This window comes from Branchiostoma belcheri, unplaced genomic scaffold (genome assembly GCF_001625305.1).
Source record: "Branchiostoma belcheri isolate BF01 breed outbred unplaced genomic scaffold, Haploidv18h27 scaffold52, whole genome shotgun sequence".
Taxonomy (NCBI): domain Eukaryota; kingdom Metazoa; phylum Chordata; class Leptocardii; order Amphioxiformes; family Branchiostomatidae; genus Branchiostoma; species Branchiostoma belcheri.
Genome location: NW_017804154.1, coordinates 1,708,515 through 1,724,390, shown reverse-complemented (window position 1 = coordinate 1,724,390; position 15,876 = coordinate 1,708,515). Strand labels below are relative to the sequence as shown.

General features: G+C 42.9%; 2 protein-coding genes and 2 non-coding genes across 4 annotated transcripts; all 4 read left to right on the top strand.

The window, feature by feature from the left end:
• Positions 1 to 492: 492 nt before the first annotated feature.
• On the top strand, positions 493 to 8,103 carry LOC109480728 (proton-coupled folate transporter-like). The gene is made up of 9 exons (XM_019782974.1): positions 493 to 739; positions 1,760 to 1,865; positions 2,011 to 2,117; positions 2,628 to 2,800; positions 3,374 to 3,645; positions 4,988 to 6,177; positions 6,436 to 6,519; positions 6,734 to 6,893; positions 7,294 to 8,103. Exons 1-9 carry the CDS (start codon positions 610 to 612, stop codon positions 7,349 to 7,351), a joined length of 2,280 nt encoding a protein of 759 aa, XP_019638533.1. The 5' UTR covers positions 493 to 609; the 3' UTR covers positions 7,352 to 8,103.
• Positions 7,852 to 7,944, top strand: Trnap-agg. The gene is made up of 2 exons: positions 7,852 to 7,887; positions 7,909 to 7,944. It is a non-coding gene; the product is annotated as a tRNA-Pro (tRNA).
• A 957-nt stretch (positions 8,104 to 9,060) lies between the features above and the next one.
• On the top strand, positions 9,061 to 13,585 carry LOC109480725 (proton-coupled folate transporter-like). The gene is made up of 5 exons (XM_019782971.1): positions 9,061 to 9,288; positions 10,668 to 11,863; positions 12,079 to 12,162; positions 12,350 to 12,509; positions 12,946 to 13,585. The coding sequence occupies exons 2-5, from the start codon at positions 10,708 to 10,710 to the stop codon at positions 13,001 to 13,003; spliced, it is 1,458 nt and encodes a 485-aa protein (XP_019638530.1). The 5' UTR covers positions 9,061 to 9,288; positions 10,668 to 10,707; the 3' UTR covers positions 13,004 to 13,585.
• On the top strand, positions 13,461 to 13,553 carry Trnap-agg. The gene is made up of 2 exons: positions 13,461 to 13,496; positions 13,518 to 13,553. It is a non-coding gene; the product is annotated as a tRNA-Pro (tRNA).
• Positions 13,586 to 15,876: the final 2,291 nt, after the last annotated feature.

Here is a 15,876-nt window from a genome sequence, read left to right as displayed (position 1 = left end):
CGCAGTGTTAACAATGAAATGGTGATGTCCTTGGTGCTGATCTCGCTATCTCAGAGTAGCAACTTCTGCTGTGCTGCGCGCGCGCATGCGGCTATGGACATGCACAAAATGCACACTTTGCCACAGGACTTACGCTACCACCTTCGAACTTGGCTTAGCCTGTCAAGAGTGAAGGATTCCGATTGACTGTATGACGGTCGTTCTTCTACGCTTTCCGTCACATTATTGACATTATTATACCAAGACTGATATAACGTCCTTGGATCGATTATACGTATTAAAATTACTATACTGAAAGAATGAATTACAAAGTGAGCAAAATCTACACACGGTGTGTTCTGGGAAAAGTACACGATGTTGAACACGGTACTGGAAGAACGTTAGCGCAGTAGTTTGAATTGCCCGCCGCGGTTCTGACCAAAATTGATTCAAGAAAATTACCCATTACGCTTTGCCTCAGAGAACGCCCCCGGAAGTGGTTCTGTTTACAAACGTCCAGGTGACGAAGGGTTCAAAGTTCATAAATGAGTTAGGGGGTTGTTTTGCGTAACTTAGGTTGGTTGTAGTGGACATTTATTGTCGGGAACGGCCTTACCAAAGGTGGACAACATGGGGAGCGTGGTGTCACTACTGGAGAGCAGTTCGCTGGCTCGAGCGGCCGCCGTGGCCTTCGGCGTGCAGTGGGCGCTGTTTCCGATAGCTGCTTACTTTCAGACAGAAAAGTTCTACGACTTGGCAGGTAAGTAAGTGGTCTGATAGACCTCCTTGGTTTGTAGGGACGGTGTAGTCACATCATGCACACATTTATGTACCCGTGACTATGTAGGTCATATACACACGGCTAGGCTTTTACAATTACAGCCTGTTTTTGTAGGGTTGGTGGAAAGAGTGGTCCACTCCAGAATGCGAAAAAGGCGGTCCAGTCGGGGGGTGGGGTGAGACAGACCATGGGCCGGTCGCTTTATATAGGACTACTAGTACATATACAACGTCTAGTAGCATGTAGTATCATAACTGTGGCGACCTCTCCAATTGGATGGCGTATTATACAGGTAGTAAATGACGTTATAGCCCACAGACCGCAAATTTGCTACTGCAAATATTATCAAAGTGCCAAAATATTCATTATTTGGCATAATGTGTTCAATACACACAAGATTTGGGAGGATTTTGTGACATTTCACTAATGTATGATGCAAACAGGATGTATAGTTGGCTCACCTACTGCCATCTATTACCTTTTACTTAATGTCTAAGGCCACACCAAGTAAATTTTATGGATGACGTCCGCGCGCGCATTGATTTTGGCCTGTTCCTAGAAAAAAAACAAGAAATTCTGCTTCCTATAACTATGACCAAAGAGTGCCGACAGTGCCGCAATTTTATGCTTTGTTTCTGCAGGCCTGCAAAAATGTGATGAAAGAAACAGGACAGGACGACAACTGCTGTTCCACCTGATTTATTGCTGTTTTGATGATGAATAAAAGACTTCTTGCTTGTTACACTGTGTCACCTCATTCAATTTGTGTCCTAACATTTGTGGTCCCTTAGTATATTTCTAATCTAGGCATCTTGTTTTTTAGGGCCCTTCTTGTTTTTTTTTCGCCCTCTCGCATTAGATTTAGGGTCTCCAAAGGATGTCATCCATAAAATTTACTTGGTGTGGCCTAACTTACAAATACAATGTACTACATTTACACAGTGTTAGGTTACCTGGATGCTTCCACAAAGTTCTGTTAACGTCCTGTTTTATGTCCAGGTGGAGGTACCTTCACCCTGTTGTCCCTGCTGAGTCTGAGGTGGGGAGGGCGATACTACCAGCGTCAGAAGGTCCAGACAGGCATGGTCTGTACCTGGGCTCTCAGGTGAGGTACACATTTGTTGTTATATGAGCACACCTGTGTGATGATGTTAATTAAAACAGAGACCATAATGAAAGAAATTTATGGATGTTTATTACCCTGCACTGTATTAGACACTCATGTTTACACATTTGCACGTTGTTTCCAGACTCGCCCTGTTTCTGTTACACCGGGTGCTGAAGACTGGCAGGGACAGCAGGTTCAAGCATGCCAGGAAGGACCCTAAGTTATTCCTGATGTACTGGACTATACAAGGTCACCTGAACACCTTTGTCTGCATTTTGTAGGACTTTTCGTGCACATGTGTGTTTCATATTTTAATCAATGACATGTAGTTACACCACCACCACTACTACTACTACTAGTGTATCTAAATAAAGACAGCTTTTCCATATTTATGCATTGCCTCCTGTTTTTTTAACAGAGGCATCCATATGTTCCAATGTCCCTATGTTCTGACACCCCTAGTTTCTGCCATAGGGTTTCATCGGAACATGAGCTGTCTAAACATAAAGGGGTGTAAGCACTTTGAACAGGTTGTACTAACATTGAGTTAGCTGTGTATTCAGGACACATTATGTGAAACATGTCGCAATTCTTACAGATATTTTCTATGGCTACAGAAATAGTGATGGTCTTCTATTGTCTGTGTGTCTGTGTGTAGTGATGTCTGCTATTAGTATGACTTTTAGTTGTATGTATCTACAGCACTGCCCTATATATGAGATGCACTTCTGTAACAGTTTTCTCTATCCTGTTCATCAGGCCTGTGGGTTTTTATCACCCTCCTCCCCACCCTCCTGCTGAACGAAGAGAAGAACAACCCTGCCCTGGGGGAGAGGGACTATGTAGGGTGGGGGCTGTGGGCACTCGGCCTGCTGGTCGAAGTCATCGCTGACTATCAAAAATCTGCATTCAAGAACAATCCAGCCAATCAGGTATGGGAGTGCTACAGTATCAGCCAATCAGGTATGGGAGTGGTACGGTATCAGCCAATCAGTGTGGAGGAATGGGTCAGATGAAACCAATTATATAAAAATGTAGGTGGAAGCAGAGACGAATCGAAATTGAGTGGCATTAAACCATGACCAATCAGGTGAAGGATTGGTTCAGAAGATGAACCAAGCAATCCAGTCAAGGCACCTGAACTTGATACAGAATAAAAAGTAATTCTGACCATCAATCTGGAAAAGGTTAGATACAGCCTCTGCTTGGTTGTTCAACTGATTAGTACCTTGTCTGACGTGTGACCTCAACGTGTATGCAAACTTGTAGTCATATGTATATATTTGTACTGTGTGTGTAATGTGGAATGAGCCCTGGAAGATTAGCCCTAACGGGCTAAAGGGTCATAATCATAATAAACTGAAACTGATTCAAAATGCTAGTGGTGCAAATTCCACCAAGGTAATCAGACAAAAATATGATACCTATTTGACTGAGATAAAAAATTATAGGATGATGAAAGAAAAATGCTAAAATAAGATGGTTGTAACTGTTTCTCCTTGCAGGACAAGTTTATCCAGAGCGGCCTGTGGTCGCTGAGTCGTCATCCCAACTACCTTGGAGAGATTCTCCTCCACACAGGTCTCTACATCTCCGCCTCGTCCGTGTTCCGTGGTTACCAGCACCTGAGCGCCGTGTCTCCCGTGTTTGTGTTCCTGCTCCTGACACGTTTGAGCGGGATTCCCATCCTGGAGCGTCAGGGTATGAAACGGTGGGGACAAAACCCAGCATACCTGGCGTACAGGCGCAACACTGCCATGCTCATCCCATATATCTGGTAGCATTCATCTGTAGATGGACTCTATCTGGTATTACGCCCCTTTTGTACCAATCTGTTTCAGGGATTTCCTAGAAGTGCACTTGTTCTGTATTTTGATCCCCTCAAAGCCATGACAAAGAAATGATTTGAAACTGATGTACATATAATACTGTGATCGTTTTTCAAAAGTTTCATAGGTGATACATTGTACTATCACACCATATTTTGTATGCATTAATTGATTGGTCAAGAGTGAGTAATTATATATATCAAGATAGGAAATGCAATGAATAAAGATTGGATCTAAAGCCTTTCACAGTTCAGTCTCAGTATTTATTATATTGTCTAAGAAAAATTCTTTAAAACAGGGTTATTGAGTTTTCAGAGAGGCATTTATGACCAAGGAAAACGTGAAAGACTTTTTGGCCTACAAGTAACATTTATCCACAAGCCGTTATCGTACTCACGTAATCACAAAACCTGTCGCAGTATTAGAAAAGTAATAACTGATCTTCAAACACGTTTTTCTAACTGCCTGTTTCTGTTACCAACTGCCTCCTTGTAAAATGGGAACTATGAAGTGCAGATATTTTGTCTCCCAACGTCTGCTTGGTGATTAGCTGATTACTCGTACCAGACTGCCGTATCGGTTAAAGTTTAACGAAACCTTTGTGTTTGACGCACGTGACCTATATCACCGGTCAGACACATGATCAGCCTCTGTCATTTTGACCAAGGTTTGCCAGAGACAAGGTTTGTCATTTCATTTCATTTAACTATTCATTGTTGAAATCAGAAGCGATCTATTGTATCTAAACGACTTGGACAATTTCGCTCGTAATTACAAATATGTATACATATCAAGTCACAATCAGCATAATACACATTGCTTTAACTTTTCAGCGTTGTGACTTCTTGGTTCTTTCTAATTTTTCTAAAGTGATTGTCGTTATGTCACACAAATATTCCTACCTCTTAAATGGCCAGATATTGAGTGAACGTACTTCATGGAAACAAGCAATCACTGTATGTTACCGGCGCAAGCAACGGCGAGGAAGGGCGGTTAAAAGTGTCAAAGTACACGGAGCATCGAAAGGTCAGTAAGACGACAGTTGAGTTTGGCAGTGGCAGAAATGGATAGGTGGTGGACAAAGTCTATTTACTGAGCGTCGATCAATGAAAACAATTGCCTTTCTCACATAATTGCGTCATACAATGGAACCCAATGACAATAGTGCAGGTAATATTGGAAATATTTACGTATATATCCAGATTCCAACGTTAAACGCTTTGCGGCGTTAAAATTTTCAAAAAATTATTTCAAAACAACACCAAAATACCGTATTTCCTTCTCGAACAGTACATTCAGAGCAGAGCAGGTGTCGTTAACAAGGGCGAAAATGACTGAAGACGACACGGAGAACGAAGCTGAAACGCCAGAGACACAGCCACTCCTACACGGTAACAAAACGACTGCAGAAGACACCACTTCAACATGCCGCTTACCGATCGATCCCATTCCCACGTTCTTCCTTCTCGCCATTGGTACACTAAGTCCCCTTTTGAAGGAGTTTCTGTACTACAAACAATGTGAAAATAGCAACATCACGTTTGTTTGGAACGACAATTCCTCCAAGTGTTTCTTAAACATGTCTGATCCCGGGTACCTGGCTCAGCAGAAGGCCCAGGCTGGCGCTTCACAGCAGCTTCTGTACCATAACATGGGCCTGTATATGGCAGCGTGCTTCTCTGCCGTGTTCTTTGGGGTTTGGAGCGATCTAAGCCGAAGGAGAAAGGTCGCTATCGTGCCTCCAATCTTTGGAGGAATCCTCCAAGCCACCTTGTACCTGCTACTAATGGGGTTTATGTTCTCTTTTGAATTTGTCATCATAGGTATCACATTTGTTGGTCTTTTTGGCTACTATTTCACTCCATTTGTTGGTATCAAGGCCTATTTAGCCGACATAACACCCCGCTCCCAACTTACATTTCGACTGGCTGTGCTCAATGCTTTTGAAGGTACCGGCATTGCGCTTGGGTACGTATCGTCGGGTCTCTGGGTTCAATGGCAAAAGTCTTTCACCACATCAATGTGGATCCCTTTGGGACTGTTTGTTTTCATATTTCTGTACGTACTTCTTCTTCCCGAATCTCTGCCAATGTCCGTAAAAGACCTGTTTTCGTGGTCCCATTTCAGCGCTTTCAGACGAGCATGCAGCTCGGCCAAAAATTCCGACATCGACTGGGGCATGTTGGGCTGCTATTACATTGCCTACATTTCCACGCATTTTGCTGATGGGGCTTTTTCTGAGATAGTCAATCTCTTCTTGATGAATTCACCTTTTTGTTGGGATCCTAGTAAGATTGGTATACTTCTTGCTGCCATGTACTTCGGATATCACATCATAAGTGCGGTGGGAATCCGTCTGTTAGGGCGCATCATGGATGACCTGTGGATCGCACAGATAGGCATCCTGTCCGACGTGCTGGCAAACACACTCATGGCCGTGTCAGCTTTCCTTCCGCACCGGGACATCATTCCGTTCATAGGTGAGTGCTCGTCTTATTTTCAAACTTGAGTTGAAAAGCATGTACATATAGATGGTTGGTTGATGAGTAGATTGATGTGTTAGATAGTTTGTTGCTTCGTTACTATATGTTTGCATGTATCGTTAATGTTACCTAAAGTTATTATCATAATGTAGCTACATGTGGCTATAGGTAACTTTCTTTCGCTTGTCATATGGCTGCTATGTGTTTTGATGAATAAACCTTTCATTAATCCTTTCATTGTCCCGTTTCCTACAGTCCCGTGTGTCAGAATGTTTGCCCGAATGCAGCATTGTGTCATCAGCTCTGGAATGTCTAAACTTGTTCCTCAGGACCGACAAGGTACCTCTATACTATGTTTCTACGCTTTTTATATACTGTACATTTTTACCGTGTGTAGGTCCTAAACAGCACATGTTATTGATAGAACTGTGATACAAACACTTGACTTTTTTCATTTCCTTTCCCTTTTTTAAATGTTTGAAACTATGCAAAGCGAGGGAAGCTGTTTTCTCACATCCCCTTCTGTCGCTGTATTGGTGTTCTCTGTTTTCAGGTTCAGTGTTCGCGCTCCTGTATTGTTTTGAAGCCATCAACAAGCTGACAGAGTCGCTGGTGTTCCTTCCTGTGTACCGGGCCACTCTGCACTGGTTCCCCGGCTTCGTTTTCCTCATCAACCCGGCCATCAACTTCATCATCACCGTTCCTGTGCTCGGGTACGTGAAATTAGTTTCAATAGCCTACCTTCGAGGTTACGTTCAATGGTGTTTGATCAGATAAAATGTTGTTATGTCTTTATGTATAACGTTGTGTACACAGGCCTTAACCGTAGGAAGTAAGGTTTGAATGAATATTAGGTGAGGCCTAGGTGTGAACCAGGGGCTGGAAACATAAGATGCTGGGTTCTTGTCAAACTGAATGTTACAGGCATATAATCCCGTGTGGACAAGAGGCGGAGGATTTCCCTACCTCACACCTTTCAACAGTGAGAAATACATAGTTTCTCAGATTCTCGGTGAGAGAGTAAACACCATTTGGCTGTACCAACAAGTAGTAATGAAATAGATGTGAAGTAGGATATCTTGTTGTAAAAGTAATTTCTTATTTTATTTGCAGATTCGTGCATTACCGTACGCGCAGTCGGTCTACGAAAAGTCAACTCACGATCAACTAGACTCAACGTTAACTGCGAGAAATGTTTTTCCATTTCCACATGATATTCCTATGATATTCTTTAGACTTGGGTGTACGATTCAATTCCAACTACTAGTGCATGTTCAGGTCAAAACTGATGAGGCACAATAAGTTGGTAATAGAAGGGCTTTGACTTCAATGTTTACACTTCCTATAGATCTGCAATTAACAAACTATAAAGCGATGATGTTAGCGCTTGCGTCCTTGGATCACTACATGTTTATGTATACAGAATACTGAACCATGGTGCCTATATATTATGAAGCAGACAGGGATACCAAAGCTATACCTGACGATGTAGTGTAAAACGCTAAAATCCACAGTGCATTGCCTCCTGTCAAACTGAGGAAGAACTGCAGAAGGCAATCACGTGCGGGTTCCCTGCAAACATCTGGTCCGCACGTGAGGCTGGCGGGGTTCAGCTGAGGTGATAACCAGGCTGGTATAAGGGAAGGAGAACAGCACGAGGGAAGCATGCAGGGCTCGTTGGTCTAGTGGCATGATTCTCGCTTAGGGAACATCTTCATCCTTCTAAGATGCGAGAGGTCCCGGGTTCGACTCCCGGACGAGCCCGTCTTTTTGCCACATATTTCTTTTTAGATAAAATAAAAAGACATGAACATGCCGGTTTCTGAATATCGGACAGCTGTTTACCTGACCACGATATGATACGTTTTAAAAACGTTTCCCGGGTACCTATAATAAATATTGATAAATTGTATATGCACCTGATTCTAGGATTCCAGGGATTAGTTTTGAAGTTGATAAAATTATTTTACATCTCTTAAAAGGATAGGTGTTATAATAAATTCTCTCAAGCATTGAATCTCTCAGTCAATGTTGTCCTTTGTGCGTGTGTGTATGTTAGCCGGGACGACCAGACAGAGCCGGTGGTAAACTACAGCGGATGGTACCCAGGCTTCTCAAAATTCTTTGAGGAACACTACATGCCCTGAAAAGCTTTCCTGAGATCTAATATTTAATATCGATTACAAATTTGATAGGCGTGTTATGTGTATCACACAAATATTCCTACCTCTCAAATGGCCAGAAATCGAGAGAACGTGATTCATGGAAAAAAGCAAGCACTACATGTTATCGGCGCAAGCAACGGCGTCAAACTTCTAATCGCACGCTCGCATCAGTTTTGGGTTTCCCATGGAATGCCATCCACATAATCAAATCAACATGGCCTTAACAAAAGGGCTATAAGACTGTTGTCGGTTGTCGAACATGAAGACAATTTAGAGGAATCGGATTTTGTCCGCCTTTTTTTTTACAAAAAGACAATCTTACAAACACAAATTGTAAGATATTTTCATCCAACTACATATTCTATGCTTTAATTTCCTCTACATTTCGTCGGGGTGATAATTGTGCCATTCTTTCACACCTTGTTGCTTAGATATGTCACTGATTGATTGTTCCTGACTGCACTTTCATAAGATGAAAAATTATGATAATTGGCCCCTAAAATATTTTTCGAGTGACGACAGCGTCCGTTGTCTGTCCGTAATTGGTCGTCGGAGATATACTAGTAATACATTGTACCACTCTTTTGTCTCTGACTACATTTGCTTTAGGGGAAAGAATGCTCATCTCACGTGATTGGCCCTTCCAATGACAGAGTTGTACGTTACCTTTTTAGATGTTAGATGGCTCTCTCAGCCACGCCTCTTTGGGTGTCACGACCTTTTCATGACGCCCCGTGAAAGTGGGTCGGGTGAGGGCGTAGGTGGGCATTTGGTCAACTTAAGAGATCTGGTTTTGGTCATTTGCCCTGCATGGTATTTAAGGGTTCTCCCAGTTTCAGAGAAAGTCTTCCAGAGACGTTTCAATTCTCCGTACTCTTAACACGCAGAAGACGGAGTAGAACTCCAGACGCCAATCTCGCCGTGATAACCGGGAACTCAGTCGGTAAGTCGCAACACTTCAGCAACTCGTAGTCAAACTTTGCAGGCCCCCTGAGGAGCAGACCAGACTCTACTCCTAGCCAGAATATACCCGGGTACGTTCTAAGCAGTGGTCCTGCTGCAGTGTTTAACACGTATGACTGACCTCCGAGTGTTCATACCACTCCAAGTATTTTTCCGATCTAAACTTCATGTCTAGTTGTAGTATGGACAGGTTTCTCCGCATTTCATCGTATTCTGACTTTCACGAGAGATCGCCGGGGCTAATTTCCGTCTCATATACGGTCGATTTGAAACGGTCGATACCATATTACAGAACGGAAAAGTTTAGGATGCTCCTTGATCGCTGAGATGTTTCGTGGCGTAGACAATTAGGGTTTTGAGATTAAGCTTTTTGACCCTGGTTTGAGTCCGAGGTTGTGCTAGTATCTTTACTAGTATTTTACTACTAGAGTTGTACATAAGGATGGGGTGGATTTATTCCTTGGCTCAAATTGGCGTTGTGCAGTCGAAAATACGCTGCGTTTGAAATCACAGTTAAAAATTCTTCCTCATAAGTTAAACAGCAGTTCAGCAGGTAATAGGATGGTACGAACACCTCTTTTCTCTAGCAGCCGTGCTGCGATGCACACGAGATCAGAGCTTGAAAGACAGGTTTGTTTGCTAGCGAGGAAGAATTTGTTACTTAATAATATTAAAAATACAAAGACAAAATACATTATTATGACAAGCTCTGACGATCAGAAGGTTCTTCCATCATAATATTCAATTTTCCCCTTCATTTTGTCGGGGTGAAAATTGTGTTATCCTTTCACACCTGGATACCAAGATATTTTCCTGATCCTAAGATGAAAGATGATGATAATTGGCCCCTTAAGATATTTTTCGAGTGACGATAGGGTCCCTTGTCTGTCCATAAATTGTCGTACCACTCCTTTGCCTCTGACTACATTTGCTTGAGGGGGAAGAATGCTCTTTCCTACATATATGACTGATCCTCCCAATCACCACGCTGCCTTTTTAGTTGTCTATCTCTCAGCTACTCCTCTTTCTGTGTAACGACCTTTCCAGTAGATGGACATTTGGGTCAACTTGTTAAGAGGTATGTTTTGGCGACGCCTTTGGGATGGAGCCTTTTAGCATACTATGCGTCCAGTTCTGAAAAATTCTAGAAATTTGCTCTGGTCAGAGTACGCGCATGCTAGTTAGTAACTTTTCTGTTTTCGTTTTTACGATAACTCAAGAAGCTATGGATGGATGGTCATGAAATTTGGTAGGTGGGTAGGTCTTATCATGGCAATTCCTTTTTCTAATTTGTCAGCTTATCAAAAGTAATTTCAAAACAACGCCAAAATACTTTACCTTATTTTCATTCTCCCACAGTAAATTCAGAGCAGAGCAGGTGTCATTAACGTCGGAGAAAATGACTGAATTCGAAGACGACACGGAAAATGAAGCTGACAAGTCAGAGACACAGCCACTCTTAGACGGTAACAAAAGGACTGCAAAAGACACCGCTTCAGCATGCCGCTTACCGATCGAACCCATCCCCACGTTCTTTCTTCTCGCCATTGGTATACAAAGTCCCCTTTTGAAGGAGTTTCTGTACTACAAACAATGTGAAAATAGTAACATCACGTTTGTTTGGAACGACAATTCCTCCAAGTGTTTCTTAAACATGTCTGATCCCGGGTACCTGGCTCAACAGAAGGCCCAGGCTGGCGCTTCACAACAGCTTCTGTACCATAACATGGGCCTGTATATGGCAGCGTGCTTCTCTGCCGTGTTCTTTGGGGTTTGGAGCGATCTAAGCCGAAGGAGAAAGGTCGCTATCGTGCCTCCAATCTTCGGAGGAATCATCCAAGCCACCTTGTATCTGCTACTAATGGGATTTAGGTTTTCTTTCGAATTTGTCATCATTGGTATCACATTTGTTGGTCTTTTTGGTTACTGTTTCACTCCATTTGTTGGCATCAAGGCCTACTTAGCCGACATAACACCCCGCTCCCAACTTACATTTCGACTGGCTGTGCTCAGTGCTTTTGAAGGTATCGGCATTGCGCTTGGGTACATATCGTCGGGTCTCTGGGTTCAATGGCAAAAATCTTTCACCACATCGATGTGGATCCCATTAGGACTGTTTGTTTTCATATTTCTGTACGTACGACTTCTTCCCGAGTCTTTGCCGAGGTCCAAAAAAGAACTATTTTCGTGGTCGTATGTCAGCGCTTTCAGGCGAGCATGCAGCTCGGTCAAAAATTCCAATATCGACTGGGGCATGTTGGGCTGCTATTACATTGCCTACATTTCCACGCATTTTGCTGATGGGCCTTTTTCTGAGATACTGAATCTCTTCTTGATGGGTTCGCCTTTTTGTTGGGATCCTGCTAAGATTGGTATACTCCTTGCTGTCATGTACCTTGGAGCATACATAATGAGTGCGGTGGGAATCCGTCTGTTGGGGCGCCTCATGGATGACCTGTGGATCGCACAGATAGGCATCCTGTCCGACGTGCTGGCAAACATACTCATGGCCGTGTCTGCTTACCTTCCACACCGGGACATCATTCCGTTCATAGGTGAGAGCTCTTCCTATTTTCAAACTGGTCGTAGCGATATTTGGTTGATGGGTGTATGAGATGGCTGGCTGATTGGGTCGTTATATATTATATATATAATATATAATATATATATATATATATATTTACATACAAAATGGCGTGTGTGGTTTATGTTAGATAAAGTGGCTGCCTACCTGTGGCTAACTTTCTTTCCCTTGTCCTGTTTCCTACAGTCCCCTGTGTCCGAATGTTAGGCCGAATGCAGCATTCTGTCATCACTTCTGGAATGTCTAAACTTGTTCCACAGGACCGACAAGGTACATCTATGTCTATGTTTCTATGTTCATATACTGCACACTCAGTTGTCTGGGTCCCAGATGGCACATGTCATTGTTCTAACCGTGATAGAAAAGCTTGACTTGTTTTCTTCCATTTACCTGTGTTTCAATATTTCAAACTGCCCCTTCCTGTTGCTGTACTGATGCCAGTTCTCGCTGTTTTCAGGCTCAGTGTTCGCGCTCCTGTACTGTTTTGAAGCCATCAACAAGCTGACACAGTCGCTGGTGTTCCTTCCCGTGTACCGGGCGACTCTGCACTGGTTCCCCGGCTTCGGTTTCCTCATCGGCCCGGCGATCAGCTTCATCATCACCGTTCCTGTGCTCGGGTACGTGAAATAAGTTTCAATAGCCTACCTTCGAGGTTACGTTCAATGGTGTTTGTTGGTCTGTGTGACAAGATCACAAAAAACGCTGTGATGTTTTGTTTTGTTTCGTGTATGTACACAGGCTTAACCAAACAAAGAAGGGTTTAAATATTATGCCAGGCCTAAGTCTGGACCGGAAGGTCGGGGAAAATGAGTTAGGTTCTTGTCGAACTTAAATTACCGCCATTTACTCGTGCATCCCGTGGACACGTGTCGGAGGACTTCCCTACCCGACAGCCACATACCTTTCAACAGTAAAAAATGCACCTTTTCTCAGATTATCGATGAGAGAGTGAACACCATTTGCATGTACCAACCAAGAGGTAAAGAAATAGATGTATAAAATTGTTGTGATGTGATATCTTGTTGTAAGAGTATTTTCATATTTTATTTGCAGATTCGTGCATTACCGCACGCGCAGTCGGTCTACGAGAAGTCAACTCACAATCAACTAGTGTCACCTGCAAGAAATCTTTTTCGACATGATATTCCTAAGATATTCTTTAGATTTGGGTGTACGATGCTATTTCAAATACACATTCGGAGATGGGGTACAATAAGTTGCTACTTGGTTGGTAATATTAGGGCTTTGGCATCAATGTTTTCACTTCCTGTAGATCTACAACAAATTCCAAAAGGATGATGTTAGCTCTTGCAAAGTTTAAGTATGCAGAATGTTTTAGTATGTAGAATACTGAATCCTGGTGCAGGCAAACGAAAGCGTTACCTCAACTGCAAAACGCTAAAATCCACAGTGCATTGCCTCCTGTCAAACTGAGGAAGAACTGCAGAAGGCAATCACGTGCGGGTTCCCTGCAAACATCTGGTCCGCACGTGAGGCTGGCAGGGTTCAGATGAGGTGATAACCAGGCTGGTATAAGGGAAGGAGAACAGCACAAGGGAAGCATGCAGGGCTCGTTGGTCTAGTGGCATGATTCTCGCTTAGGGAACATCTTCATCCTTCTAAGATGCGAGAGGTCCCGGGTTCGACTCCCGGACGAGCCCGTCTTTTTGCCACATCTTTCTTTTTAGGGAAACTTATGAACATTTTGGTCTCTGAATATCGGACAGCATTTTACCAGACTGCGATATCATGTTTCAAACATTTCCCATATATCTATAATAAAGATTATCTTATTGGTAAGGGGTATATGCACCTGATTCTAGGATTCCAGGGATTAGTTTTGAAGTTGATAAGATTATCATTACAAGTCTTACAAGGATAGGTGTTATAATAAATTCCCTCAAGCATTGAATCTCTCAGTCAATGTTGTCATTTGTGTGTGTATGTTAGCTGAGACGACCAGACAGAGCCGGTGGTAACTACAGCGGAGGGTACCCAGGCTTCTCAAAATTCTTTGAGGTCTTTGAGGAACACTACATGCCTTGAAAAGCTTTGCTGAGATTCAGTATTTAATATCGATTATAATTTTGATGGGAGTATGTACATGTAAGGCCAGTCACCTTATGTTTCCCGCAGGGCACGAAATTTATATTGATTACCTTTGAAGCTTGAAAAACATTGCTTATGCATACCAGAGCGAGGTAATGAAGCGATGGCATCTCTGCAAGGCACATTTGACAGACTGAAAAGTACTTCAATGGCCAAAGAACACTTTCGCGGTATTTCTTACTCCAATGCCACGCAAAGAGCATAGCCCGTAGTTTTTAGTCAGACATTCCGAGCAAAATGTAATCGGAACCATCTAATCGCGCATATCGAAATACTTAATTTGATACAATGTACCTTCATATGTGCTCGTTACAAGTAATTTGTGATTCAGACGGTTATATCTTCCACGGCATTTTAGTTGTAAAAGCGGCGAGGCAGCTCGAGTTGCCGTTCACGTTGCTATAGTCCGGAGCCCCCGATGACCGGTCACCATAGTTTGCGTTCCCACAGTCAGAAACATTTTTGTAAGCCAGTTTGTCGACCCAGTTGCCTTGACCTAATTGTCCCCATGTGGCCCGGACTTCCTGCTGTAACACCCTGCCGCAACAAATGGTAGTACAGACGGGCAGTCAGTTCCTGTTGTGTCGTGCAAAGTCAACTTCTCCCCACAGCATGTATGTCTATAGACTCTATGTGATGTCCTCTGTGACTCTGCTAACTAACGTTCCAGCGATTTATGTATAGCAATTAGCTAGCTACTTTCGGGGACAGGGAGAAAATGCGTTTAACGGGTTTCTGTGACCTTTCTTAATAGAATGTTCGGAGATTTATCGTGTGTAAGTCTATACAGACCGGGTATGAAATACAATATATCAAGGTTCAACAGTACTACAAAACTACCGACAAGCAAGATGCACTCTAATCTACCTCAAGGGTCTTTCGTTTGCAAGCCTACTTAAAGAATAGACGCTGTTATATGTCATAAATCATTCATAATGCATATGCTATATGGCGTTGCGTAATTTGTGATACGTATTACTAATTGATTTACTCTGCCTCTCGTTATGAATTATAACATTCCCTCACTTGCGATAAATCATCTCTATATGTTGACTCACATATGAAAAGCTGGATACTTTGCATATGCAATGAATAACGTATTTATTTGATACTTCGATACAATAGGTCTGACCAATAGTCTCACCGTGATAGTCTAGGAACACTTTGCATATTGGTAAACGATTTCTATCGATATTGATTCATCATAACACCTTGTAATAGATTTCCCTGAGGAAGTTTCCCTGAAGATTCATAAATACTAGCAGATAAATTATAAAATGATTTCGCTGCTGTTGTAATACTTTATATCAGAAATTGGGGGAGCACTATGTTGGATAATGTTCCGTAAATAAAGAAGAGTAATTTGCCAGCTGTACTCAGAATCACCCAGTCAAGCTGGCATGACCCGCTCACATTTTTACTTCCGCTGCCGTGATCCTTAATGAAAGTCAAATCTCGCTAGCTGGCTGGAGGAACAAGATCTGTCGGACATGTACACCAAACCCACACCTCTCTGATTGCCTATCCAGGCGGTTCAGAGTTCGTGGCATCTTTCCAGAGAGCTGTCGGTGCTTCATACATAATTCGGCACAAGACGCGCGTGCGGATTGTGTTATAAGTCATGGCGAGGCGCTAACGTGGACACCACAGTACGGCGACGTCTCGCGATCATGACAACGACTCATGGAGTTTATATTACTGAGATTCAGGATCCAGAATTCGCGTGCGATTACAAGGTAGGTGGGCAGGCACGGTTCTATATTGCACGGTAGCGCCGGAACATCATATTGATCTGTGTGACGGAATGTACCGGCATGTATGATATCATTTAGCAGGAGGGGAGGGGAGTTGGGAGGGTTGCAGCTATACGTATAC

Coding starts and splice junctions, on each gene's coding strand:
- LOC109480728 (XM_019782974.1), top strand. CDS start 610: ATGGGGAGCGTGGTGTCACTACTGGAGAGCAGTTCGCTGGCTCGAGCG. Junction 740..1,759: donor AAAGTTCTACGACTTGGCAG/GTAAGTAAGTGG, acceptor TTTTATGTCCAG/GTGGAGGTACCTTCACCCTG. Junction 6,520..6,733: donor TGTTCCTCAGGACCGACAAG/GTACCTCTATAC, acceptor CTCTGTTTTCAG/GTTCAGTGTTCGCGCTCCTG.
- LOC109480725 (XM_019782971.1), top strand. CDS start 10,708: ATGACTGAATTCGAAGACGACACGGAAAATGAAGCTGACAAGTCAGAG. Junction 11,864..12,078: donor GGACATCATTCCGTTCATAG/GTGAGAGCTCTT, acceptor TGTTTCCTACAG/TCCCCTGTGTCCGAATGTTA. Junction 12,510..12,945: donor ATCACCGTTCCTGTGCTCGG/GTACGTGAAATA, acceptor TTTTATTTGCAG/ATTCGTGCATTACCGCACGC.